Raw genomic sequence first — 27,603 nt, 5'->3', positions numbered from 1 at the left:
CTGACGTCAAGGTTGGGAGCCAAACACTGACATGCTTTAGGTCCACCACCTCTTTAGCCCTGGTGATGTAAGGGGCATGGGGGGTACCATCCTCACTGGACAGAGCTGGAACAGGAGGCTCAGAGAACTGAGGCCACCGGCCCGAAGCCACACAGCTGGACAGTGGGGAAGTCAGGATTAGAACCTGGGTCTGAGCACAGGCTGGGCCCTGCCGCTTCCCAGGCTGCAGTAAACATCTAACTTTTATTTCACCGGCCAGGCTCTGCCCAGCTCAGAGCACACAGAAAGGACACATTTATGGAGAGCAAGCTGAGACTGAAAGAGGCCGAGGGATAGGCCTGAGGTCGCATGGCTGGTGAAGAGCAGCGAATGAACTCTTGCTCTTCCTTGAACAGGGAGAGTGGGTGTGGTTGAAGAAGTTTGAAGCTGGCACAGCCCCTGACCTGCGGCCCAGCTGCCTCAGCCTCCTGAGAAAGGTAGGGTGGAGAGAGATGGAAGGGGGTTGGGGGGGCTGGGCGCTGTCAGGAGACCCCCGCTGGTCTGGATCACTCCTTCCTCAATGGGGATGTCACAGTCACATGACTGTCACCATCACATCCCAGCACACCCAGAGTCACAACATCATCCCAATGTGATCATCACCAAGACCACAGGGCACTGCCCCCTCCATCAGTGTCGTTAGAAGACATCATCATCTCTGAAGGTCCTCTGCCCCTCCACCCCTCCACTCCTTCATCCATTCTTCTTTCCATCCATTTATCTATTCATCTATCCGTCCACTCACCCACCCCCCTCACCACCCATTCTATCCATCCATCCAAACATACGTCTATCCATCCATTCATTCATCTGTCCATCTCTCTGTCCATCCACCCATCTACCAATCAACACTTCTGATGTCTCCCTGCTCAGTCCCAACTGGGAGGTAAGGTCTGGGGACAAGGCGTGTATTGAACTTGGTTCATGCTTCAAGGATCTCCTTCGGGTTGCTAAGGTGCCCATTGCTCCAGCAGATGCGGGAGCTGCGACATGAGAACATCACTGCCTGCCTGGGCTTCTTTGTGGCCCCTGGTGTCAGTGCTTTGGTGTTGGAATACTGTGCCCGGGGCAGCCTGGAGGATCTGCTGCGGAACGAGGCCCTGCAGCTGGACTGGACCTTCAAGTCCTCCCTGATACTGGACTTGATCCGCGTGAGCAGCCTCCCTGGGCCTGGAGCTGCAGGGGTGGGAGGGGGCACAGGAAAGGGTGGTGAGACAAGAGGTGCCCAGATTTGCCAGACCTGGGCTCTTTTCACTTGACCTAAGAAAATCTAAACAGCGTGGCAGAGTGAGGGGAGCGGGAAGATTTCCTGGGGTCTGTGAGAATTCTAAGAGGACCAGGGGCTCGTCTCACTCATACAGCCCAACGGAGGCCCACTTTGTCCACTGCAGGGCATGCGGTATCTGCACCATCGACATTTCCCTCATGGCCGCCTCAAGTCCCGAAACTGTGTAGTGGATGGACGCTTTGTGCTGAAGGTCACTGACCACGGTTATGCGGAACTGCTGGATGCACAGCGGACTCCCTGCCCCAGGCCGGCCTCGGAAGGTCAGCTCTGGGGTGGGTAGGAGGCTGCCAGGCGGCCTCTGAAACAGATGTGTGTGAGGCGGTGGGGTGGGGGGGATCTCCTCCTGCCCTCTGAACCATGACCTAGAGTTGATGGTTTTTCCTCTGGCTGGGAATGGGGAGAACAGAAGCATCTCCTTCCAGAATCATGTGGAAGGTCAATGGAGCCACAAGCAGAAAGCGCCTGGTCAGGAGGGTCAGGGGGTGATCCAACGTGGCCTGGCCCTGTGATTGCAGAGCTGCTGTGGACAGCTCCAGAGCTGCTACGGGGCCCTGGGGCGCCCAGGAGGGGCACCCTCAAAGGAGATGTCTTCAGCATCGGCATCATCCTGCAGGAGGTCTTGACTCGAGGCCCGCCCTACTGCTCCTCGGGGCTCTCGGCAGAAGGTACGGAGTCTTCCTCCTCCCTTGGCCAGTCCCTGATGAGAGTCCCCACGTAGTTAGGGAGCTCGGGGACCGCCACGAAACCCAGGCTTAAAAATAACCAAATAGACACACAAGCCTGGTTTGACCATGAGTATTGGATTTCTTTGCCTTAAGCCAGGTAACTAAGCAGCTCCAGGAATAAATACGTGTTTCTGGGTGAAAGTTCTATCTGGTTCCTCTGTCTCCCAGTGCCATTGTGGAGGGTGCAGGTGACCAAGTCACTTGCCCCGACATAGTCTGTGTCAACACAGGCCTCACCTACTTACTGAGTGAGGAATGACTTACCTGTTCTGAGCCTTGGCCTCCTCATCTTTAAAATGGGGATCCAATAAAAATGTACCTGGCATCTTGCCCATATCTGATATGGCCAAGCTATTCGAATATGGAGACTTGGTCCTCTGCCCGGGTGGGGTGCCTTCAAGACCATCTTTGTCCCCATCTTTTTGGGTGTATGGCGTAACCACTCACACCTTCCCCATTATCACCTTGTCTTAGACATTCTCTCTCTTTGTAGGAATATCTCCTCCTCATCTGAGTTTTCTTTTAGGGATTGCAGCTACTCCTCCAGCTGTCCCTCTGTAGTCTCTGTCCAGTTCTGGGGACCTGTCCCCCCAGAACTCCTGACATCTCAGCCATAGTCAGGGCAATGATGGAGCCAAGCCCACCTTCCCCTCCACTCTTCGTGCATAATCTCTAACTCATAAAGAGCCTGGTCCTGCTTCCTTTCTCCACAAAGCACTGCTTAGAGAATAATGAGCATTCCAGGCCCCAAATTTATGAGGTGGGGGAGCGGGAAGGGGAGGGGCCTTTGTTGGGCCATTTATTCAACCATCCTGAGCTGCCCCCACCCCATCCGCCTGCTGGACAGGCGAGGACCAGCCAGATGGCGTCTGAAAGTCCTGCTGCCCATGTGGGGTCCGCAGGCCAGGTCTCCCCCAGGCTTTAGGTATAGGGACCAGGCCCAGGACCTCATGACCACCCTTAGATTGGGGTGTGAGTCCAAGGCCTACTACTTCCTGGGTGTGCTTCCCCGGCCTCAGGGAAGTCATGTTAAGAACACAGGATTTGAAAGACACCAGCCTAAGCCCAGCTGTGAGCCTGTTCACCTCATGACTTTGAGTCAATCCCTTTCGGGCTCTCAGTTTCTTCATCTATAAATGGGAACCATGAGGCCTGCCTCCCAGAGCAGATGTGAGGATTCAGTGACGCTTTAGACAACGTGCCAGGTTTTCATGGGCACTTAATAAATACCTGCTTGGGTGGCTTCAGGGGGCTGCTCACAGGTGATCCCAGGGCCTGCCCTGCTCACCCTCTTGGAAGCAGGCCTGCTTCCTCTCAGATGACATCTTTTTAAGATGCTGGATGTGTCTGCACTTGCAGTCTCCAGACAAGGAGGGCGACTGCACTCTTTTCAGAGGGGATGCAATGGGGACTCAGAGAGGAGAAAAGAGGAAACCTTGGCCTGGGATTTGGGCACAAGTCCCCTGACCTATGCTCAGTCTTTTGCCCTCATGCTCTTGGGTCATCTCTGGAGCATCTTCCCAGAGCTCCACTATGGAGTTGATGGTGCAGCCCCCTCTGCTGCCTCCCGCCCCCCACCGGTCCCCAGCACGTGGGTCAGTAGCTGCGAGGCACTGTGTGTACCCGTGGGCCTGGTGCTGTGAGGGAACATGAACCTTCCCCCGCCTGGCTCGGTGCTCTGCAGCACACTCACATCTGGGCCTCCCTGTGACTGTCAGGAGAGGCTAGAGTCTCACATGCTATTTGGCTTTTAATATCTGAGGACCGAAAAAATACCCCAAGACAAAAATCTGCTTTGAAATCGGCAACAGTTTGAAGTGGATTTGTATTTTATTCATCACGACACTATCTGAATACTTTTGAAGAAAAGAGTGTGTGTGGTGTGTTATTGGTTCCATCTGCACACACTCCTTTGCAAGGACAGGCAGATTCCCAGCCCTTCCCCCAGGAGGACTTGGGCCCAATGCCTCTGGCACCTGGGAAAGTGGGCAGATGAGAGATCAGGCCAAGTTCTAGGGTTTTTTACCAGCCCTGTGGCTGTGAGAGACCTCCCCTCCCCCCAAACCTCAGTTGCCTTTGTCTGTAAAACGGGACAATGACTCACATACTACCCCTCAATAGGGAAGTCAACAAAGGCATGAGAGGGAGATTGAAATCCAAAAAAAAGCTTGTGCTCGCAGCTCCACAGCCTCCTCCTCACCTCCTCCCTTGGGTGAGGAGGATCCCAGTCCCGCTCAGAAAGGTTAACCTGCTACACTTCATAACAGCCCTCTGGGGTCTGTACTAATGTCATCTCCCCTCCCAATCTTTTTCTTGAAAGCTGAAGTTTTAGACTTTTAAAAAAAGATTTATTTATTTATGCATACAAAAAAAACCTGGGGTGCAGGCCAGAGGTGTGAGGGGGTGAAAGGATTCACCAGAGACAGAATGGGGAGCAGAACAGGCAGACTGACTGAAATACACTGTTGAGGGGAGCAGTGGGAGAGTCAGGAGAGGTCTGCTGCACCTTGTGGGTCAGCTCCCTGGCCGGCCGGGGATCGAACTCTTCTGCAGCTAGCTTCACAGTACGGTGCTTAATCCCTTGCGTCACCAGGGAGGCGCCTTTAGACTTTATTGAGATTAGGATATGGTGATGGTTTCTCTGGCAAGCATTATTCGCTGCAGCTGGAATGGAGACTATTATGTGTTTTACTCAGGGTGAAAATAATGAAGAGCAAGATGTCATTAGCCCAATAGGCCAACTTTATTTGGGAGGAGGTATAATTGACAGATAACATTATATTACTTTCAGGTGTACAGCATGATATTTCAATATTTGTACATATTGCAAAGTGATCACCTCAATATGTCTAGCCAGTCGCCAGAGTTTATAGCTATATAACATATGGCAACAAATTTTTTTTGTGAGAACTTGTAAGACTTATTTTCTTAACTTTCAAATATGTGTTACAGTATAAAACTATAGTTTCCATGCTGTACATTACTATTATGCCCCTTTATCGGTGAGGAAATTGAGTCTCTGAGAGGTGACATAGCTTGTGCTCAGCATGACTGCATAGTCTGGGAGACCCCTCCATGAACTTGGTGCCCAACCCCTCTTCCTCCTTTTGAATCCCTCGGCTCTCCCACCTGCATAGCAGCTGCCTGCATTGGGTTTATTTCCACAAGGTAGGGAAACTGAGGCACGGGGTGATGGCGAGCAGCAGGGCCAGAATGAGAACACTGATGTGTCTGACCTCAACGTAGGCTGATGGGAGCTGTCACAGGGAGTAGGGGCAGGAAGATGAGGGCCGGGCTTTTCTTGGGAACATAATAATGAAGATGATGATAAGCACAGTCTTGCTTCACTCTTGTGGAGAGTTGACTCAGAAGGTCTCCAGGTGGCAGGGCTGGTGGAAAGAGCCACAGTGTCAAGGTTCCCAGCATGCTGCCACTGGCCATGGGGCAGCTGCAGTTGTTGCGGGGCCTGGGGCTGGGTGACAACCTCCTGCGCCAGGTGCTTGACAGCCATCATCTCCCTCTACACCCTCTCTGGAAGGCAGTTTGTTAAGCTTGTTTCACAGATGGGGAGATTGAGGCACAGAAAGGTCACTGTCTAGTCTACCGTGTGTCACACAGAGAGGTGGTGGCAGGTCCAGAATTTACATCCTGCTTAAGCCTACTCCCCACCACACCCCCCGCCCCATCTGCAACCCTTTCCTGGCCACACTCACAGACAGATCCAAGAAGGCTTCAAGCTCCAACCTGTGTCCACGGGCCAGTGTGACTGGAAGCAGAGAGCTGGGGCCCAAGGAGTATCCCCAGGGTCTGCTCCCCACACATCCCCAGTCACCCTGCTCTCCCTCTCAGGACCCCAGGCTCCCTCCCTCCCACGAGCCTTCCCGGGGAACCTCAGGTCCAGCTGTCTCTGGGTGTTTGTTACAGAAATTGTCAGGAAAGTGGCGTCCCCCCGACTCCGGTGCCGGCCACTCGTGTCTCCTGACCACGGGCCGCCCGAGTGCATGCAGCTGATGGAGCAGTGCTGGGAGGAGACTCCAGAGGACAGGCCCAGCCTGGACCAGATTTACAACCAGGTCAGTGCTCCCCAGAGGCTGCTCCCGTTGCCTGGTTCGAGTCTCAGACTATCCCTGGGGCTAGAAATTCTATGTGGAATTGGAAAGGTGGCAACTGGCTAGCACTGTTGTCCCTGAGGGTGGGCTTGGGTCCACTCTCAGAGGAAAGCTCCCTCAGAGCTGGGCTCTGGGGACATCTATTGAGTGCCTTCCTGAGTGCCTAGTCCTGTGCTCGATGCCGCGCTTGCTTCATTTAACCCTCCTGAAAACCCTCCAAAGAAGTAGTTATTATGTTGGCATCACAGGAGAGAAACTGAGGCACAGAGAGGTGAGGGGACTTGCCAGGGTAACTGAGGGAGTGAAAGGTGAGGCTGGTACCCCACCCAGGTTTGTCTGTCTGCCGAGCCACTGGGCCCCTGGCACCAGAACAGAGGTGCAATTTGTGGCTCTGGAGACAGCTCTGGCTCCCCGCACCAGTGAGTGGAAGATATGAGGGGTCCTGGGGCTCCCCAGACCTGCCTTGGGGACTGCAGTGGGAAGGGAGAGGCAAGTCTGTGCAAGTTCGTAGGCAGTGGAGTGTGTGGGCCTGACTGAGCTGGTTAATGGCTCCCACAGCGCCAACCCATCAAGCCCAAGGTGACATCTTCATGCCTCTCTTCCCACCCTCCACTCCCAGCCACAGAGGAATGCTGTCAAGGAGAGGTTCAGACGGGCAACGAGGGAGCGAGGGGCAGGAAGACAGACAGAGCAAAACCACAGGTGTCCTCCGAAAAGCTTCCCACACCTCCGCTTCCCACATCCCCTCCACAGCTCAGCTCCAGCAATGGGAGTGCGTGGGATCCCCATTTCACAGATGAGAAACCTGGACCTCAGAGTAAAGCAGTTCTCAGTGACAGCTGTGAAGTGCTTGCAGAGCTAGGATGAGTAACCAGTACTTAAAACAACAGGCTGGAATCTGTCCAGCCTCAGAGACTGCCCTGGCCAGTGGGGTGGGGGAGGAGGCCTTGTCCTGAGAGAGGGAGGGGTGTCTGCGAGAAAAGATCCCTGTCTAGGGCTCAGTGGCAGAGATGAGAGATGGGTACATGCCACAGGCATCACACAGAAGGTGGGGACTGCATCACACGTGGGGAGGCTAAGGACCCAAAAGCCTGCATTCAAATCCAGGCTGCCACTTACCTACTATTTAACCTTGGCCAAGTTGACTGCTCTGTTGAGCCTCACCTTCCTGAGATGTTACCTGGAAAAACTAACTTTGGCCTAACTCAGCATATTGGCGTGACAATCATGTGAGATAACTAAGTTTAACAACAAAAGGTAGTTTTCTAAGAAGGTGAGAGTGGGTGAGGTATAGAAGAAGGAACATAGACCTCGAAGTCAAAAGACCTTGTTTCATGTTCACTTAACATTGTCCTGGGAGTATTAGCCAGTGCAATTAAACAAGAAAATGAAGATTAGAAAGGAAGAAGAAAATTATAGTTATTTGCAGATCCTGTGACTGTGCCCCTGGGCAATTCAAGGAAAAAAATAGAAAAAAATTCCAAATGATAAAATAATTCAATGAAGGTGGTTGATAATAATATTAATATATAAAAGACGTCACTTGGAAACTCAGTTCCACCATCATGTTGTGTTTGGCAAGTTTTTTCATTCCCTGGATCCTTTGACTCTTCAATTATAAAATAGGTGTTCTCCTTGCAGAGGTGACCTTGTAATTGGTTTTATGTCCTCAATGGTGTTTCAAGGTCAGCAGCTGTCACAGTCACCCTGTTTGACCTTTTAAACTTGTGCCTTCACTTTTAGTGGGCAATACAAAATAGGTGTTCTTTAGGGGTGCCACTCCCCACATCATAAACATTTTGCTGAGAGAAGTAGCATTAGTGGAGGTTGGATTTGTACATGTACACACACACACATACACAGGTGCTGAGTTTGGAATAAACCTCATCACTTTTGCTTTTTACTTTTCTCCTATTGGAACCACATTGTGGAAGTTCTAGTAAATCTCCTTCGGAAACTTGCTTCAATATTTCCAAAACAATATTGTTGAGGGTATAATTTATGGCCATACATGATGTCCTTATGCAAAGACAGAGTATTTCTCTCTGCTCAGCACCAGCAATAGTTGTCTCTTTTGAACAACTAGTTTAATGTTTCATTGCCTCATGGATACCATGGATTACATAATCATAGTTCTCTCTTTACTTTGTTGCTAGGGAACTCCTATCTCAAATTTTGACAAATTCTGGTATGCATTTTACATATAGATGACCTTTTTAAAAACATTTCTTTTGAACAGTGTTTTTACATATTTATTATTTTTGTGGTATCATTTTATTTTTCTTAGTACTTAAATTTTTATGGAACAAGAAGAGAAACAGTGCATTCCCTTGTCAGAACAACATCCCCTGTCTGTTGCGTGTCTGCTGCTATCGGTCCAGGTGTTTCAGGCAAGGACTGCATCTGGTTCATTCCTGTGGCCCAGACACCCAACCTGGGGTAAATTGGATGAACTGAGATTTTCATTCCATCTTCAGTTCAAAAGCATTACGCAAGGCAAGAAGACCAGTGTTGCTGACTCTATGCTGCGGATGCTGGAGAAGTACTCCCAGAACCTGGAGGACCTGATCCAGGAGCGGACTGAGGAACTGGAGCTGGAGAAGCAGAAGACAGAGAGGCTGCTCTCTCAGATGCTCCCTCCGTGAGTGGCCCCTGTGGATTTGATTATGCTTGTAGCCCCAACAGCTAGAATAACATGGGAGCTAGAATATAGCAGATGCTCATGAAATCTAGGTTCCATGAATTCATTCAATTCATTCATTGTGAATTTATCCAAGATATTTGCAGAGTCCTGAAAATATCAGCAGGAAATTAGCTGGGCACAAATGTATTAAATTTCTACTATCTCATTCCTTTGAAAGCAGGGAGAGGGTGCAACATCCTCCACTGCACCTCAGAGGCTGTCCAGAGAGGGACAGGTATTTGCTAGAGGGCAGTCAGCACACCAGCAAACCTGTTCAGACCCTCTGACCCAAATCCAAGATTTCCCCCCAAGTATCCCTACCACATCTCTAAACTGGAAAAGGCGTCCCCCATCTGTGAATCTGGTCCTTTCTATCCCTTCAGGTCTGTGGCTGAAGCTCTGAAAATGGGGGCGACTGTGGAGCCTGAGTACTTTGAGCAGGTTACCATATACTTCAGTGACATCGTTGGCTTCACCACCATCTCAGCCCTGAGTGAGCCCATCGAGGTGGTGGGCCTGCTCAATGACCTCTACACCCTGTTTGATGCTGTTCTGGGCAGCCATGACGTGTACAAGGTGAGTGTTCTGTAGGTGGGTGTTTCCTCTCTCCTTCCTTACTGCTGTGTTTGTGTCATGTAGTTACTTCTGGTCACTCATTTACGTGCTTTTATTAGTTTGCTGTTTGTGTGTAGCAAACACTCCCCAAACACAGTACTGTAAAACAGTGTTTTACAGAAGCCTAGGGGTCACATGGCAAGTTCTCTGAACTCAGTTGGACTCACTCACACATCTGTGGTGGTTGGGTGTAAGAAGGGAAGTTCTGATCTTAACTAGGCTCTAGCGCATCTCTGGAACCTTGGTTCAGACAACTGAGTTCTGCTCCACTAGTCTCTCATCACCCAGCAGGCTAGCGGGTATTGTTCATAAGGTGTGGATACTTCCAAGAGAGAAGGCAGAAGCATGGATCTCTTGAGTTCTAAGCTGGGTTTGGGTACATTGTTATTTCTGACATGTTGTATCAGTCAAAGCAAACCAAAGGTCAGCCCCAATTCAGGAGGCAGGGAAACAAATTCCACCTCTTATGGGAAAAACTTCAGAGACATGTTGGAATAGGTGTGGATACAGAGAGGGGTGCACTTAATGGACCACAGAGATCCCTTGTTCATTCACCTGCCCTTTTAAAAAGCTTTTATTGGCAGGCTACAATGTGCCAGACCCTGTGTAAGAGCAGATGAGTCAGCTCCTGTCTTAGGGATCCTGTCCTCAAGGAGCTCTCAGTGTTGCAGGTAAAAGACAATAAAAAAAAAGGGAATAACAAGAAAAGTAAACAAAATGATCAGAAAGGCAGCAGAGACTGAGAGGGCCCCTACTTCAGCTAGGGATAGATGTAGAACATAAAGAGTAAGGAAGCCTTCCTGGAGGAGGTGCCCTTTCTGTCCCTGAACATTGTGTGGGAGTGGTTGCAGAAGATGATGAGTCTGGTGTGTGCAGAAGATGTTGACTGTGTTGTGATGGCTGGACATGAAGTGGGCCAGTGGGAGCCGTGGGTGGGTGGAGGACCCTGGAGGAGAGCATCAGGGGTTTGGGCAGAGCCCTAAACGCCTTCCATGATCAGTTCCCTGTACACTTCTCAATCCTGGGTTTGAGTTCCACCCTAGTGAATGACAAATGGCTTCCCCTCCCTGGGTTTCTGTTTCCTTATCTCTATATCTGGAATAATGACCCCTGTCCTGGGGAGTCACAGATGATGGGTGGATCCTATTCCCCTTGTAGCAGTGCTGTGTAAACAGTGAATAGCCTCCTCTCCCTCTACACCTGCTGTACCTTCCCACTTCAACCTTGCCCCTTATTCTGGCCAGTTGTTGGGGGCCTTGGGTCAGCTTCGGTCATGCTGGTGGAAGTGGAAGTGGAAGGGAGTTCCCAGAAAACAGCCATCCTCAGGCTCCCCTGGCCTTAGCCTCTGCGACCTGCCAGTCCCCTTCTAGCCACAGTCCTCCAGTGAGGTGGGGACAGCAGATGGCCTGGCTCTGGGGCTGAAACCTGGGGTAAGAGTGCCTGGCAGGAAATTTCTTAGAGAACTGACTCTTTGAAGGGCAGGCAGTCTGCTGGCAGCTTATTTACAGTATCCCAACAACAATAATTTCTAATTCTCATTGAGTGCACACAGTTTGCTGGATGTTAGTCTAAGTGTTTTATATGGATTAATCTACTTTAGCATCGTAACAGTCCACGAAGCAGTACTGACATTCCTCGTTGTAGATGAGGAAACTGAGTGATGAAGGGACTGGCCTAAATGCATGTTCCCAGGGGGTGTGAAGCCCTGATTTGAACTTGGGCATTCTGGTTCCAAGACCCTCCCTGCCCTGTCAGAGGTGCTCACCAAATCCATAACACGCGTATTCTCCGGATCAAGCACAGGTTCCGTAGCCCCAAGGCTCTCTGAGCTCCTCCTGGCCACTCTACCTCCACAGACTCTCGTTCCTCTCATAGTTTTGCTCTAGCCATAAGGCCTGTGCACTTGCAGCCCCGCCCCCTGCCCCAGAACATGACCTCCCTCTTGTCCTCCTCTGCTCTCAGGTTAGCTTCCTTGCCTTCCCAGCCAGGACTAGGAGCTCCTGGGGGATGCCCTCATTACTACCCCTAGACTTTATCTAAATCCAGACTCTATGGTTCCAACCTGAACCGCTCTGTCCCCAGCGCCCACCAATGTCCAACAGCACATCATAGGGCCTCAAGAAATATGCGGACTGAATGAGGAACTCACTGAGGCCCAGAGACAGAAGACTTTTGCCCAAGGTCGCACAGCTGGCAGGTGGCAGAGCCAGGGAGGAACTTGCAGTGTCCACAGCCCAGCTCCGTCCACTGGCACCACACTGCCCGACTCCGGCCCTTGCAGACCTGAGCCACTGGCATCCCAAGGACGTAGCTTTTCTCAAGGTCTACTTTCAGGACCCTATGTTCCTGCCCTGCCTGTGGTTCGAGGTGTCATCTCTCACGCCGACGGGGTTTCCATCTTGCCTCCAGAGCCACCCTGGCCCCATGGGCCCCAGAAAAAGATTCCTCATCTCCTCTGGCTGAGCCCCCCGGCTTTGATGTGCCCTGAGTCATCCCAGGCCTGTCTGTTCCTCCCCTGCTAATCTCTTCTCACACATGTGTCCCTCCCAGCTCTGAATCACGCCTTCTGATCTGCTCTGAACTCTGGCCAAGAGGTCTGCATCTTTCTGGCAGAGTAAAATGAAATAAAACAAGGCCCGCACACCCCTCCAGATGTGGGGAAACAGGAGAGCCATTTGTCAAGATGTGTGAGCGCGTCTCTCATCACTCACACCCTCCGCCTCGGTTTCCCCTCCATCCCCAGCAGGATCTGGTTACTGCCCTCTAATCCGGACTGGGCTGGGAGGCAGCCAGGCCATCATTTCCCGGTTCTGTGGGGGTCTGTGATCCCTCCCAGCACACGCTGAGTGAGCACTTTTATGGGACGTGACTCCAGAGCAGAGGCCATGTGGCTGTGGGGGGAGGCGAGGACTTACCCAGTCCCTTGGAGGAAGGGGCGGGGGTGAGTCTGGCCCCAGTCACACTGTTGAGCAGCCTTTGGGCAAATCACTTTACCTCTCTGACTCTGAGTTCCGCCTTTGGAAAACAGAAGTGCAAATGCCTGTGGCTTAGAATTGTTCTGCAAATTAAGCAGTTATTCATTCACCAGTGTGGTGCAGGCACCAAGGTCTCCCCCTGAAGGCATGGAACTGGGGTGGGAACCACCGAGGGTTGTAGTTTAGGGATTATCACAGGATATCTCATTGAACCCTTGCAATGCCTCTCAAAAGGATGGATCGTTATCCCTAGTTATCCCTACTTCTACCGAGATGAGATGAGGGTGCAGGCTCAGAGAGAGAGGTTAGTGACTCACACAAGGTCACACAGCAAGCCAGTGGCCGTTAGAATTCGTATTTATATTTATTAGCATGGAAACCTTTGCTCTCACCTCTCCCCTGGCTGTGTTCTCTCATCTGAGAAGGGGCCACACCTGGCCCTCCCTGGCATCGAGTGCCCACTGCGATTGAGTGATGATGGTCTCTACAAGTTTGACTGTCTAGAGGGCATGGCCTGTGCTGGTCATCTCTGTGTGTCAGGCTGTAAGGGTGATTATTAATTACACGGCACCCTCCCTTCTGATGCATGCAGCAGGCCAGGGAAGGCTAGAGGTTGGCTTCAGCAGGTTGAAGAATGTGTTCTGGATGGGTGTACACTATGGGACTTCCTACTGCCCTTCTTCCCCAGTCTGGACTTGGGGCAGCCATCTGAGGCAGCACTGGGTCCCCAGGCAGGCACACTGTTTCCGAATCACAGCTCAGTTGAACAGGGACAGGGGAGAGTAGAGGAAATCTCACACACTGGCAGATCTTCCCCAAGAAAGGAGAGGCAGGATCAAGAGAGCATGGTGTGTGGGCTCTGGAGCTGGACCAAGTTCAAATCTGCTCTGTGTGACCTTGGCAAGTGACTTAACCTTTCTGGCCAAATTTCTACCTGCGAAGTGGTGATCATAATAGTACCTGCCTCACAGAGTCCTTGTGAAGACCCAATGCAATAATATTTGTAGGGGTTTGGAACAGTGTCTGGCATGTAAGAATTGCAACGTTAGTACTCGCGGGAACACTTAGCCCTTCCAATCTTGCCAATCACAGAATACAAGCTTCTTCCTTAGGGGAAGAAAGGTAGGCGGGGGAAAGCTGGAGCTCACTTAGATTTTTCTCTCTGGGGGCACTGAATGGAAGGTCAATGCACACAGTGGGGTAGCCTGCTCCACCCCACCACCTCTAGCCCTCACATGCTGCATGAACAACAGCTGATAATAGGGAGAGAGAGGGAGATCACAGCTCTGAGGAGGGAGACATCTTTTTCCCAGCTGGTGACCAGGAAGTTGCTCTGGACTCATTCAGGTGTGAGAAGGGCTGATGGAGGGCTCAGATGTCAACTGAGAACTGTCTTGGGCAGGGGGGCATTTCAGGCAGAGGACACATTGGTGAGCACATTTCAGGGCACGTTGGTGAGCAAGTATTGAGTGACTTGTGGAGAGTAGAAAGGGTTCCTGTTTGGCTGAAGCCTGGGGACCTAAGAGCCACTGTTTGGAACTAAGTCAAGAGATTTTGCAAATCGTGGCTTCCCTTATTGTTAGAACATGAAGCATGAATTTCAAACCACTGGTCATAGGCAGCAAATGTTAAGTATATGAGCAGAATATGGCGTGATTAGGCCAGATCTCCCCACGGGGAGGCAGAGGACAGCCCAGGTGAGGTAGAGACTTGGGGGGCATAGAGAGTAGGCCACAGCCCAACTTTTTAGGAATTACAGTGGCCCTTCTAGGCGAGGGAAGCATCACCATCATTATTTTGTCTACTTGGTGCCAAGGGAGGGCAGAGAGAGTCCACCAGGTGCTAAAAGAGGCCGCTTGGTCCAGCCTGTGTCTGCTGTAGGAGCAACAGGGCAGGGGCTGGGCGCTTCACCCGGCAGAGGAGAGGCCAGAGTCACTGTCTTCACGTTGGGTGACCTGGCTTGTGGCAACAGTGACCACAGTTCCTCCATATCTGTGTCCTCAACTCCTAGAGAGGGCTTTTGGAACAGAGAGGACATGAAGGAAAGGATTGTGAGGTCAGGATCCCTCAGGTGAGAGGCAGGGTTCAATTCAACTCAACTTTTGAAAATCAGAGTTGCCAAAAGAAAAACTGCCACCTCGAAAGGGATGGTACTTTCCATCAAGAGACTTGAGCAGACTGGGAAGGTGGGAGGATAACTTTTAAAATCTCTTCCATTGCAAGATTCTGGGATACTCTCTTTCCCCAAGGAAATAATAATGATGATGATAGACAGAAGTCTTCATTTACTGAGATTCTGCGATGGGCCTGATTCTTTAAAATACTTTAAATGCTTTATCTTTAATATACATTCCACAAAAGAGGAAACTGAGGCTCACACAGGTGAAGTGGTCTGCCAAGGTAAGTGATGGAGCCAGGATTTGAATCCACACCATCTGACTTCAAAACTCATATTCTTCCCAGTACACCTTGGGAGGTCACTGAATTCAGAAAAATAGGATATACACCCAATATTTCCATGCTTCTGCAGATGAGGCCCTGACCTGCCACGGTGGCACCATGCAGACAGGGTCTGCTGCCACAGGGCTCTGAGCCTGGGGTCTGAGGAGGTGAGTCAGGTGTGGTCACCTGGAACCCAGACAAAGGCCATCGGAGCTGTGCTGATGCAACTGTTGCTAGCTGGCTAACCGGAGACCCGGGGGAGAGGTCACCGTGGGCCAGAGATGCAAGGAGTGTGTCAGGAGCCTGGAGAGGTGCCTCGTGTGGAATGGGGGACAGGCCAGCGAGGTGTGTTCTTATGCTGGAGCATAAAGGCTGTGACTCCTAGGTGGAGACCATCGGAGATGCCTACATGGTAGCTTCGGGGCTGCCTCGGCGCAATGGCAGCCGGCACGCAGCTGAGGTCGCCAACATGGCTCTGGACATCCTCAGCTCTGTGGGAGACTTCAGGATGCGGCACGCACCCGGCGTGCCCATTTGCATCAGGGCTGGCCTGCACTCAGGTACGGTCAGGGGTGGTGGGCCAGACCAGGCTCCCAACCCCACTGGGGCAACTCCAATGGCATGCTTCTGGAAGTCTGAGATTCTAAAACTCTGTGAGAGAAGAAAATGTTCCCTCTTTTCTCACTTCTTTAATGCTTTGAGATGTTATAAATAACAGAATAGAGGATGCTTGATTCTCTCTCTCTCTCGTCTCAACCTCTATCAAGGGCATCTAAGTATATGCCAAGGAGGCAGGACAAAGGACAGTAGTCATGCAAACAACTAAATATTTGCTGTGCTGGGTCTGGGGGAGACCTTAGGATGTCTAATACAGTCTTTTTTTTTGCCATTAGCCCAGGCGCCCTCCCTAGTTTCACGTGCAGGAAAATGTCCAGTTCCCTGCTCCTAGCCCCATCACCTCCCTTCCCACTTGGTCCTCCTTCATCTATACTCAGCTGCTTGCAGCTGGGACATGGGGTCTCTGCCTCTGTACATTTGCACCTGCTAGTCCCCTGTCCACTCATTCTCTCATCCTCTGAAACACAGCTCATGCACCACTTCCTCCAGGAAGACCTTGGGGCTGGGCAGAATCTCCTTTCTGGGCTGGCACAGAAAGCTTCATCCTCACCTCCCCGAGTGGAGCCCAGAGGTGGGATAGGAAGGGCAAGACTATAACTGGGCCCTCTCTTGGAGCCAGTACCTGCTGGAGTTCACTTGGCGTGTTTGGGTTTCAGGGCCCTGCGTAGCAGGGGTCGTGGGTCTCACCATGCCTCGGTACTGTCTCTTTGGGGACACTGTCAACACTGCATCCCGGATGGAATCCACAGGGCTGCGTGAGTATCTCATATTTCCATTCTGCTATTTGAAACGATGCTTAGTAACCAAATCACCAGGTGGTGGCAGCGTACCCTTGCTGTCATAAAACGCTGTACCATCTGTCACCGGCACTTTTAACTTTCCACAGGGTTCTTGTGATGATCTCACGAGAGAATTAGGATAGAAAATAATGACTTGAGAGTCAGGAAACCTGGGTCTTATCCTGGCCTGCAATTGGCTTGTTTAATGTCCTTAGCAAAATGTTCTTCCTCTGGGTCTTCTTTTCCCATTCTTTGCAATGAGAAGAGCCCTTCCAGTTCTTTTTTCAGATTTATTTATTTATGCATACAAGAGCTGGGGTACAGGCCAGAGGTGGGGGGCGGTGAGAGGATTCACCAGAGAGACAGTGGGGAACAGAACAGGCAGATTGAAATACACTGCTGAGGGGAGCAGCGGGCGAGACAGGAGAGGTCTGCTGCGTTGCAGAGGCTGCGGACAGCTTCACAGGTTGCGTCTTAACCTGCTGCTCCACCAGGGAGGCCCCCTTCCAGTTTTTCTTAATGACTTTTTTAGACCCTTGCTGGCAGCAGAAGCTGCCCTTGTGGCTTCATTAGAACAACCGAAAAAGCTGAAGTCCTGCTACCTCCTCTCCCCCATTCAGTGCACATTCTACATAATTACATGTGATGCCCTCACTGGGGAGTCCTTCTCTTAAAAGAAAAATAAACTGCTTATCTGTACCAACTCAGCCTTCATGGACATCTTTACAAGTAGGAACTACGTTCCTAGAGGTTCTGACTTCATCTTGAATTCCTCTTAGCCCTTGATCTAAATAATTTGTTTTTCCTCAAAGTCTCTATTTTAGGAACCAACTACTGATTAAAGGGCCAAGAACTGCATATTACATGAATCAGAACTGTGTGTATTACTAATTGGAACTGGAACTGTTCCAGGCTTAATGATTTTACTAGGTATACCGCCACCAGGTGGTGACTTGAAACTGCCTTTCTTCTTAGCTTACAGAATTCACGTCAGCAGAAGCACTGTCCAGACACTGCTCAGCCTGGATGAAGGCTACAAAATCGACATCAGAGGCCCGACTGAATTAAAGGTGAGGGACTTTCTCTCTTGGAACTGATAGGGAAAATCGTTGAAGGTTCACTTTCTGTGGGCAACAGAAGAGATTCTCATCTGATGGGTGTGGCTAAAAGAAATGTAGGCCTGGGGTTGGGGAATAGAGCGGATAACTTTCATATGTCCTCTCCACTTCCCAAGTTCTGCAGAAATTTCTTCCTGAGCACCTCTCCCTCATTTGTCTCTTCCTGAGGAGAAGGGCCAAGGCAGAGAAGTTACTTCTATTGTTGACCTAACAGGACACACATGGATGCACAACATATATTAAATATTTATTACAGAAATAATGAAAGCAGGATGGACATGCCCATTTTATAATTGAGGAAATTAGAGAGGCAAAGTGACTTGTCCAAAGTCACACAGTTTGTATTCCAGATCTTGGCTGGAAAGCCTGCCTCCAAAGCCTGTGCCTTCTCTGTTAGCACTATTGGACTCCTACTCATCCCTCAGAACCCTAAAACAGAGATTATCTTGTTGAAACATGCCCTGACCAAGAAATACCCATCTTCTTGCTTTCTCTCTGTAACCACTAGTCCCACAACCAGCCCACTGCTGTTGTAGATGTGATACAGCATTGTACTTGCCATGAGCACCTTAAAGGCAGAGATGACTCTGTAGCCTCTGTATGTCTTTTTTAATGTTAATGTTTAATAGAACTAAGAGTACACTATTCCTATAAATATTTTTTGTCCTGCCCCACTCCCTCTGAATTCCCCAATTCCTTAGCTGGAGACAGGTTTTATGGGGAGACTAGAAGAACCTACACATTTATTTTTTAAAAAGATTGATTTATTTATGCATACAACAGCTGGGGTCTAGGCTAGAAGGGCGGGGCGGTGGGGGGAAGGGTGAGAGGATTCACCAGAGACAGAGCGGGGAACAGAACAGGCAGACTAACTGAAATACACTGCTGAGTGGAGCAGCAGGCAAGATAGGAGAGGTCTGCTGCCCCATGTGGGTTAGCTTCTTGGCCGGGATTGAACTCATGCTACAGTGGCTGCCAATAGCTTCATAGTGCTGAGACTTAACCCCTTGTGACACCAGGGAGGCCCTGAGAGCCTAAACATTTAAAGGCCTGGGCTGGTGACTAGGCCCCCAGACTCACTTCATTACACAGTGGAACGTCAGAGCAGGAGGGTGTGGTTCCAAAAGGGGCTTGTCCATGATCACATAGCCTACGAGGGCCGGAATATGTGGGATCCTTGCTCCAGAAGCTGGGGTTTTGGGAGAGAGAGCTGGAACATGTCATAGCAGGTGTGTCTTGTTTGTGAGAATGGATTCTGGGTGTCCTGAGAAACAGAGGACTCTGCTGACAGAAAGGGACACAGAGAAGGCATGGGGTGGGGGGCAGCATGCTAATCTCCAGGCTGGCCCAGGAGCTGCATATCCATCCCTGGCCCAGTGTGGGGTACAGAAAATCTAGTAGTCAGCCCAGATCCCAGGGATTCTCATGCCCCTTGAACTCTTGACCTACAGGTGACTGCACTCCCGTCCTAAGGGAGGCCTCGGGTCCCTCAATAATTGGGGTGAATCACAGATCATAGAAGTCCTGGGCATCTTAGCATTCTAAGATTCTAATCTCACACTGCCTGCCCAGATACTTAGACCTGCTAATCACAGAATTCATGATGTAGTGTTCACTTACTTCTCTAACAATTAGATTTTTTTTTTTTTAAGATTTGTTTATTTATTCCTACAAGCACTGGGCACAGTCAGAAGCGCGGGAGGGTGAGAGAATTCACCAGAGCCAGAGCGGGGAGCAGAGCAGGCAGAAGGACCAAAGTACACTGCTGAGGGGAGCAGCGGGCGGCAGGAGAGGTCTGCACACCATGTGGGACCCTCCTCTGGTGACCGGGGAGCAGCCGGGGATTGAACCGGCGCTGCAGAGGCTGCGGGCAGCTTCGCAACCCGGCGCTCAACCGCTGCGCCACTGGGGAGGCCCTCTAACAATTAGATTTTAACTTATTTTATCCTCAAAACAACTCTGTGAGGTATTGAGGAAACTGAAGCACAGAGAGGTAAAGTTGTCCAGAGCCACATAACTAGCAGGAGTCAGCACTTGGACCCGACATCTGCCTCTGGGCGCCAGGATGCTCCGCTGAGCTGTTGGAATCGCGCCTCTGCCCTTGCTCACTGCTCGGGCAGATTTGCTCAGTCCCCTTTCTTCTCTGTTCCAGGGCAAGGGCATAGAGGAGACTTACTGGCTGTCTGGAAAGGCAGGTTTCCCCAGGCCCCTTCCCCCGCCTCTGGACATCAAGCCTGGGTAAGAGGAATTCCCCCCAAAGCTTGGCCTCTTTTGTTTGAAATTTGATATTTATGATTTGTCTGGTTATCAAAGTATTACATGCCTAGTGAGGAAAACTTGGAAAACCCAGAATTCTTTCAAGATTAAATAATCGCCACCTTTCCACCGTGAGAGACAACCCTGTTAGCACTTCAGTGGGCCTCCTCCGGCCTGTTTCTGATGCTTTGGCATGGAAGAGATCGTGCTGCCAACATAAACGATAAGATGACCCATTTCCACCCACACACCTGCCCCTGCTGTTCAGGGCGCTTTATAAGCCCCCTAGGGGATGTTGGCAGCACTGCAGCGTGTGGACCACCTCCTTGCTGGACATCTAGAATCTTGCCCTTCTGAGCCCATCACAGGCAAAAGCTGATCCCTATGACCAGGCATTTGTCTCCGTTCAGACATTTCTGCAAATGAGGAATTTATAGAGCAAAGGTCATTCACATTTTAGGGGCCAGATGAAACAAATTCTCAGAAGTCTTGTTCCTTCTTGGCCTTTTGGCTTTTCCCTTTGCCCTCTCTGCCCCGGGACCCCATGCCCCACCCTGAGGGCAGCATGGGGAAGCAATAGCATTTTACTGCAACATTGTATTCCTCCCTCTCTTCCACCCATGCCTTGGACAGTCCCCACCCCAGGGCATCAGAGCACAATCACACTGGGGTTCCTCCCCCAGTTTTCCCTTCATCAGAACTTCCAAATGGCCCTCTCAGCAACACCCGGCTGCTCCCCACCTCCGTCTCAAAGGCCAGAAACGTGTGGGATGCACGTGGGCTTTCTGGGAAAAGACCAGCACCACAGCAGCTACAGGGCCTGCTCTCAAGGCAGATGGACAGACGTGGGCGGGTTGCTGAGGAGGCGCTGGTTACAGCAGCGATTTCTCTTCCACTGCGTCAGCGTGCCCAGGGGCTCCAGACCCCAGGGACCCCCGGCAAAGAAGTACCTGAGGACAGGGTGCCCCGTACCCCCCCCACACACACAGTGGGGTCCAGAAGCACTCAGTAGGGGGGCGGGGTGGAGGTACGTGGATGGGCACACACTGGCATAGGAAGAAAGTGTGCCCTCTTCATAAAGGCACGCCAGCCTCCTGGGGAGCAGAACCGACTGGTGCTCACAGAAGGCCTCACGCAGCCCGGGTCCTTCTGCCCTGCGACCTGGTGCGGCCGCTTGCTGGGGCAGCGACATGAGGACTGGGCTTGGGTCAGGGCCATGGACGGGCTTGTGTGGCCTCGGGCAAGTTCCCCCTCTTATCTCTGGGTCTTCCCCTGTGCCCTGGCAGCTGGCCCACCCGCCCAGAGAACTGCTGTGACCTTTTCTGCCCGCTTCCTCTCCTCCCAGACCCTGTCCTCCACCTTCCTCCCCACAGCACCGCATGTGGACAGGCGCCCTCTCCTGCCTCCTCTATTCCCCCAACACTCTGACCCAACATCCTCTGACACCTGCCCCACCTCTCACCTCCACTCGGGGCCACAGTCCTCAGAAGGCCGGTCTGCTGACGCTGACTCCATTTCCTCACCTCCCACTCCCTGTGCAGCCCCCACAGTCTGACTTCCACCCCTGAGTCCACGGAGGTGCTGTGAAGGGTACAGTCCATGAGCCGTTTTTGTTTTCACCTTGACTACTCAGAAGCATTTCTCCTTTGCCCTCCCTTTTCCTAGAATCGTGCACCTCCACAGCCTCCTCGGTACCCCAGCCCTGCTTCCTCCTTTCCAGCTCACTCCCCTAACCTTTAAATGCTGGGGTTCCATTGGCTTCTCTTTAGGGCTTCCCTTCCCATTCAGACCCTGACAACACCCATCGTGTGCTTCTGAGTTGCCCACTCAGATCTTCTGACCCAGTGGTCACCTGCCCTATCAGCCTGATCTTCCTCCAGATTGTCTCCTTGTGAATGGCCTTGCCATCCTCCCTCTGAAAACCAGACACTGTTCTGGAACCTTCTGGTTCCGCCTCCATCACAGTGGACCCTGCCAGTGTCCCACCTCCATGCTGCTCTGCCAGCCACTCAACTCCTTTCCCAGGCTCCCGACAGCCAGAGTGATATTGTAAATAAAACACAGACTTAATCAAAATGAAAGTTCCCTGCTAAACACCCTCTGGGTCTTCCTACCTCTATGGGCTCAAGTTCAAACTCTTTCGAGCTACTTCTGAGGCCCTGCTCCATCCAGCCTGTGCCCAACCCTCAACTTTGTTTCTAACACCTTCCACAGCTCACACTCGCTTGGGGACTCCTTGATGTTCCTCAATTCACATTAAACTTCTTCCTACCCCAGGACCTTTATGTTTGCTGTCCCTGTCCCTGAAACAACCTGGCCTAGTTCCTTTCCATCCTACAGGCCTCAGCTCTGATGCTCCAGCCTTCATGAGGTGACACTGATCACAGACTACACAGAGTCTGCTGTCACCCTCACCCCACCCTCCACCCCACCCCCAAGCAATACAGTCCCTGGACTTGTTACTTCCTGATAATCCTTGTTGCCATGTTTGTGGAACTTTCCCCTGCCCACATAAGCCTGGCCAGCAGATGTGCCTGCATGTCTGCCAGCAACTCAAAACGTGAACACTGAATTCTCAAGCTCCCGCTGGCTCCCCAGCAGGGTCCTGGCAAAGCAGGCATTGGGCCCCCCAGCTCCCCTGGACTCAGCTCCATCCTGGGAGTGGGGATCTATAGGCCTGGCAGCCATTTGTCATTCTAAGCTCCCTGTGGTGGTGACTCTAGGACAGACATGCCAGAAGCATTTTCATCTCGTTGGCTCGGGGAGGGAGGAGTAGAGATTAGCCTCAGTGACTCTACCCCCTGTAGAAGTCTCCCAAGCCTCGTGGCAGGCAGGTGGGTGTTCCAAGCTCACCTGGGTCCATGAACTGAGACCTGGCACTTGGACCTACTCACACATGAACCATACACACAAGTGCATACACACACGTGCACATGCCCTACTCCTGTTGTGGGTGTCGGGTATACACCCACATGGAGACACCACCAGATGCCCCTCCACATGCCTGGAGATTTGATCACAGACAGACACATAGACAAGACACAGACATATAGACTCTGCAGGAAGGGCTTAGGGTGCCACTGGATGGGAATTTATCTTGGGGCTGCATTTATAAGGCAGGTACCGAATTTCTACTTGAACTGTATGCTGCAGCCTGATTTTTAAAAAATCAAGCTTTTAAAAATGTTTTTATCCTCACTGTATGTATTTATCATATCTGCAGAAGTTACTTTACGTATTAGAGGGTGTTTGGGGAGACTGGTGGAGATCAGGGGGAGGAAACAAAAACCCCCCATCCCATGTCTTTGTGTAGCTATGACCCAGGCGGCCGTGGCCACAGAGGTGCCTCCTGTCACATATCACAGGAACACACCACTCAGTGGCCATTTTGCTCTCTCTCCCCTGCCAACCTGGCTCAAAGGTGTCCCCTACCAGCTTGCTGTGACGGTCACTCCAAGCCTTGCTCTCTCTCTGTGAAAAGGTGCTATGCTGCTCTACCCTCCTCCAGGCATGTGCGTGAGACAAACAAGAAGATGAAGGTGTCTGCTGCAGGGTGGGGTCTGGTATAACCACACTGGAGCTGTGGAATACTCCAAAAGTCACAGAGCTCCTCACCCTAAGACCTCCTGGTGTCTCAAGTTCACGTCCTGAGGAAGCGACAGAGCTGGGGCTAGCTGCCCATCTCCGGGAGGCCTCCAGATGGAAGTCACACACAGAGACAAGTCAGCAACTGTGTGGCCTCCGAGAAGGCATTTCACCTCTCTGAGTCTCGGTGCCCTAGAATTCAAGGGGAGAGGGCTGCTGCAGGAGTCGAGAGAAGCCGAGGAAGTAAAGGGCTCCTTGTGAGCAATAGTCGCTCTAAACACTTATTCTGGACGGTGGTTTCATTCCTTGTCTTCCTCCTTTCTTCCTAGGGACCCCTGGCAGGACCTCATAAAGCAAGAAATCAAGGCAGCCTTTGCCAAAGCTCGACAGGACACTGCAGGGCCCTGGAGCTCAGGGAAGGACTTGGCAAAGCCCTAAGGAGAGGGACAGAGCTGGCCAGGGGCCTGCATCAGCCCAGAGACCCTTGTGCTTGGACTGCCCCGCCCCTCCCCCACCCTTCTCCCTGCAGAGTCTCCTCTTGCTGAACCCCCTAGCAAGCCAAGCAGAGCTCATTAATTAGTGCGGTGGAGTGCTATTCATTGACCTGTGACTGTAGGAATCCTCTCGATAAACTTGCCTCAAAAACAGTAAAAATAGAAATATTGCCTTCCTTTCGTGCAGTGCTATGTTCCTGACAATGGTTTCGATTCAGAGTTCGTTATTCTAGAGCTCACTATGCCACACATCATGAACACCCACCCAGCCAAGGGGCCTGGCTGAAGGGAGGTCATGTGGCCCAGGGGGCAAAAACAAGACAGGAATGGTAATGAGAGGCAGGCCACAGGGCTCCAGGCTCTGTTTTGTCACCCCTAAAATGGGTGTTGACAGGTCACATAGGCTGGTTCCCCCACAGAGCAGCACCTCACAGCTGCTGCTACCTCCCTTCCCACACCAGCTTGCCCTTGGGGGTCTTCGAGCCTTGCGTTGGAGTCCAGACTTGGGCTCCCAGAATCTCGGGGGAGAAGGGGAGAATGATAATTCCTTGGTTCTTAGGAAAATGAGTTTTCTGTCTTAAGGGGAAAAAAAAGAACCACAACTAACTCATTAGAGTACTTTCGACATCAAAGGGTGCTCGCCGCACCCCAGAGGGTGATTTGAGAGGGCACTGGAATCCACTTCCCTGACAGGGCAAGAGGACAGTGGTCAAGGGGGAAGGTTAAGCTTTAAACAAATTCATCCTTCTTCAAAAAATCCCTTGGGTGGGAGGGAGGCACTCAAATTGAACTTGGATGGGGGGGGGTCTTTTGGAGAATGTTCTGCCGGGGGCTGTGCGCCCAAGCTGCGAGTGTACGCGTACACGTGTGTAAGGGAGGAGAGAGGAAAAGGCTGTGGAGGAGGTGTGCATGGGGCCCTGTGAGGTGGAAAGCACAGACGTGCCTCTGCGAACCACCACTGCTGCTCAGGCCTGCACAGTTTGGGTCTAACCTTCTTATGCCCCAGTTTCCTCAAATGCAAAATGGAAGCGGTCACCCTTACATCTTGTGTCATGTGAGAATTAACCGAGAGGACAGCGGAAATACCATGCGGGGCAGGCCCCAAGCAAGCCTGTGGGAGTGTGGGACGTGCCCTCCCTTTGTGTGCGTCCATGTCTGTGAGATGGGTGGGGGCACGGGCGCCTGTGCTTGGCTTCTCCTCCGACCTCTGTATAGCCCAGCTCAGGCCAGCAGATTTTCTCTGTGGGCCTCTGTCTCTTCATCTGAAAGGGGGATTTGCTCTAGGTGAGCTGGGAGGCCCTCTGGGCAGGAGACTTGGTGTACCTTTGAGCATCACGTGTGATAAATGGAGACCCGGCGGGGTGGGCAGACACAAGGAGGCCAGAATTCAAGCCAGGATTCATCTTCCCTACCATGGGTGGTCAGGGGGCCTCTAACCCTCCATCCACCACGTCCCCCAGCGACCGGTCCCTGACCCTGCCCTGCCTTGTGAGTCTGCTATTAGGTCAAAGGAGGCAATAGTGAAATGTGACAGCTGTGCACGCGTGTTGTCGGCGAGGGGCGCACTGTCGCCATGGCTAAGGGTACACTGTGTGTGAACAGAATGACGTGGCTTTGTGTATGCTACGTGGCGTCACAGTTCAAAGGGTCCTGAGCAGACAGTGACAGTGTGCCCTGCGTGTGTGTGCTGGTCCGTGGGAGTCCGCGTGCCTGTTGTCTGCTGGCGTCTGTAAGCACAGCTCGGCGATAATGCAGGCTCAGCTCCAGATCAAGGCAGTAAAGCAAATGTTGCAACCAAGTCATGTGAATGTTTGGGTTTCCGGTACATATCGAAGTTGTTTCCACTATACTGGAGTGTATTAAGTGTGCAGTCACATGTCCACAAAAGCAAAGTGCGTGCCTTATTTAAACGTGACACAGAGACATGAATGAGCACACTCTTGGAAAAAATAGTGCCAACAGACTCACTAGAGGCAAACAGCCACAAATCTTCAATTTGTAAAAAAAACACAGTATCTGTGAAGCACAAGGAAGCGAAGTGCCATAAAACAAGGAACGCCTGTATGTGCGCTTGTGTGTCCCTGTGAATTTGTGTGTGCGCATCTGTGTACCGGCAGGCCTCGGGGCGTGAGTGTGCCACCTTAGCTGGGTCTGCTGTGTGTCTGAATGTGTCTGTTGGGCACAACAGCCGCGAGCAGCAGCAGCTACTGGTGTGATGTCCACAAGCTCCATCTGTGCCACATTGTGGTATGCTTTCAAGTGCACGCCCTGTTAATGTGTGAGCTGTCTGCGGTGCACCTGGACCCAGTCGTGGGTCTCCTTGCTTTTGGTCCTCTGCCCGCCCTTGGAGCTGCCCAGGCAGAGAAGTGCCGAGGCAGCTCCTCCTCAGAGACTCCCTGTGAGATCCCCTGGGCAGAACTAGGAGAGAATTCTGGCTCCAAGCTGAGACACTGCCTGTGAACAGGCCCTTCCATCTGGGGCGTTCATAGCTCCCCCATCATCCCAAGGTGGGGACAGAGGAGGAGGGCTAGTGCCTACCTGACTGGGCAGGGCTCTTTCCTTCACCCTGGGAGGCCTTGTTTTTTTTTGCCACATTTGCCTCCTATCTGCTGTGGGCCAGGCCCAGAGGCTGGATCCACACACATTATCTCAACCACAAACTCGCTGGAGGTGGGAGTTAATGTGCCCACTTTTCAGATGAGCAAAAGAGGCTCAGAGGGGAGATATGACTTATCTCTGGCAACCTGTCTCCTCATCTGTACTGGCACACAGTGTTCTGAAAGTCCAGAGAAAGAGCCATGGTCCCCGGAAGGCCCCCAGAGGAGGTGGCCTCAGGGGGCACGCTGCTCTTTCTCTTCTGCAGAGCAAGGATGAGGACAACGCCTTTCTGGTGAGACTGGGGGTGCTCTCAGGATGGGTGCTTCTCTTGTGAACAGCCGGTCCAGCATTTGCATAGGGCTTCTGTGCACCTGCCCAGGTGGAAACCCAGAAATGGGGCCCAAGTCATGACTTTCGTGATGAGTCAGTGCCAGCTGGTCCCCTATGAAGTCCCCCAATCTTCCCCCGACAGCCTGTCCCTTGGGGTTGCTGCTCAGCAATGGGGCACTCTTGGCATCTCTAGGGGATGGGGTTCTTGCTATAGCGGATGGGGTCACAGGGCTCTAGAAGGTCCTCACAAGGCCCCATGATCTGGAACCACTTAGTTCATAGCTCTTCAGGCAGGCACAATTTGGGGTGGACTCCTTGGGATAGTCCAGGCACTTTAGCTTGGTATTCAAGGCCCTAAACATGCCTCATCTGTCTCTAGACAACAGCTCTCTGGCCATGACAGATTTCTTACTCTTCCTCAAATCTCTCATGGTTCACCCCTTGCTCTTGTTGCTTTCTATACCTAGATGCTTTCTATACTTTTATCCATTTTTCAACATTTGGTGAACTCCTATGCATTCTTCAAAGTCCACCTAAAAAGCCCTTTGAAACTGTTTCCCAGCTATCCTCTGTATGCAAGTTGTAGTTGCCATGCCTGACCCTCATTTGATGGCACCAACTTTATTTAGTTATCCCTTTAGTTCAATGCCCAGAAAGGGGTAGCTAGTGAAGTTGAGCTGATGAAAGAACAAACTAATAAACTATTTAACCCAAGACTTTTAAGGAATAACCTCCCTTCCTACAATGTCAGCTCCTGTGATCTCCTGTTTAGTTTCTCCTCTGCTCTTCTATTACCACCGCCCTTCTCAGTGCTATAGATGCTCTTACCACCAACCCCTGCACCAGCCTGCCTGCTCCTCCCCAGCCCTTCTGCTTCTCACCTCTTCCAGCCAACTCTTCCTCACCCTCCAAGCCTGGGCTCTTCTGCTACTTCCCCCAGGAAGCCTTC

General features: G+C 51.7%; 1 protein-coding gene across 1 annotated transcript in view; it reads left to right on the top strand.

Moving 5' to 3' along the window:
• The window catches only part of LOC311181611 (guanylate cyclase D-like), a gene marked incomplete at both ends in the record, with an annotated part of 34,566 nt that extends 10,896 nt beyond the window's left edge, over positions 1 to 23,670 (top strand). Inside the window, 12 exons of the mRNA XM_084250057.1 lie at positions 396 to 476; positions 1,014 to 1,190; positions 1,431 to 1,587; positions 1,843 to 1,992; positions 5,977 to 6,125; positions 8,639 to 8,802; positions 9,228 to 9,420; positions 15,262 to 15,436; positions 16,151 to 16,249; positions 17,249 to 17,343; positions 19,544 to 19,629; positions 23,562 to 23,670. Coding sequence (XP_084106183.1) covers positions 396 to 476; positions 1,014 to 1,190; positions 1,431 to 1,587; positions 1,843 to 1,992; positions 5,977 to 6,125; positions 8,639 to 8,802; positions 9,228 to 9,420; positions 15,262 to 15,436; positions 16,151 to 16,249; positions 17,249 to 17,343; positions 19,544 to 19,629; positions 23,562 to 23,670 — 1,635 coding nt within the window. The remainder of the gene's footprint in view (positions 1 to 395; positions 477 to 1,013; positions 1,191 to 1,430; positions 1,588 to 1,842; positions 1,993 to 5,976; positions 6,126 to 8,638; positions 8,803 to 9,227; positions 9,421 to 15,261; positions 15,437 to 16,150; positions 16,250 to 17,248; positions 17,344 to 19,543; positions 19,630 to 23,561) is intronic.
• Between the last annotated feature and the right edge of the window lie 3,933 nt (positions 23,671 to 27,603).

This window comes from Talpa europaea (genome assembly GCF_964194135.1).
Source record: "Talpa europaea genome assembly, chromosome: 1".
NCBI lineage: Eukaryota > Metazoa > Chordata > Mammalia > Eulipotyphla > Talpidae > Talpa > Talpa europaea.
This window is presented reverse-complemented; position numbering and strand designations above follow the sequence as displayed.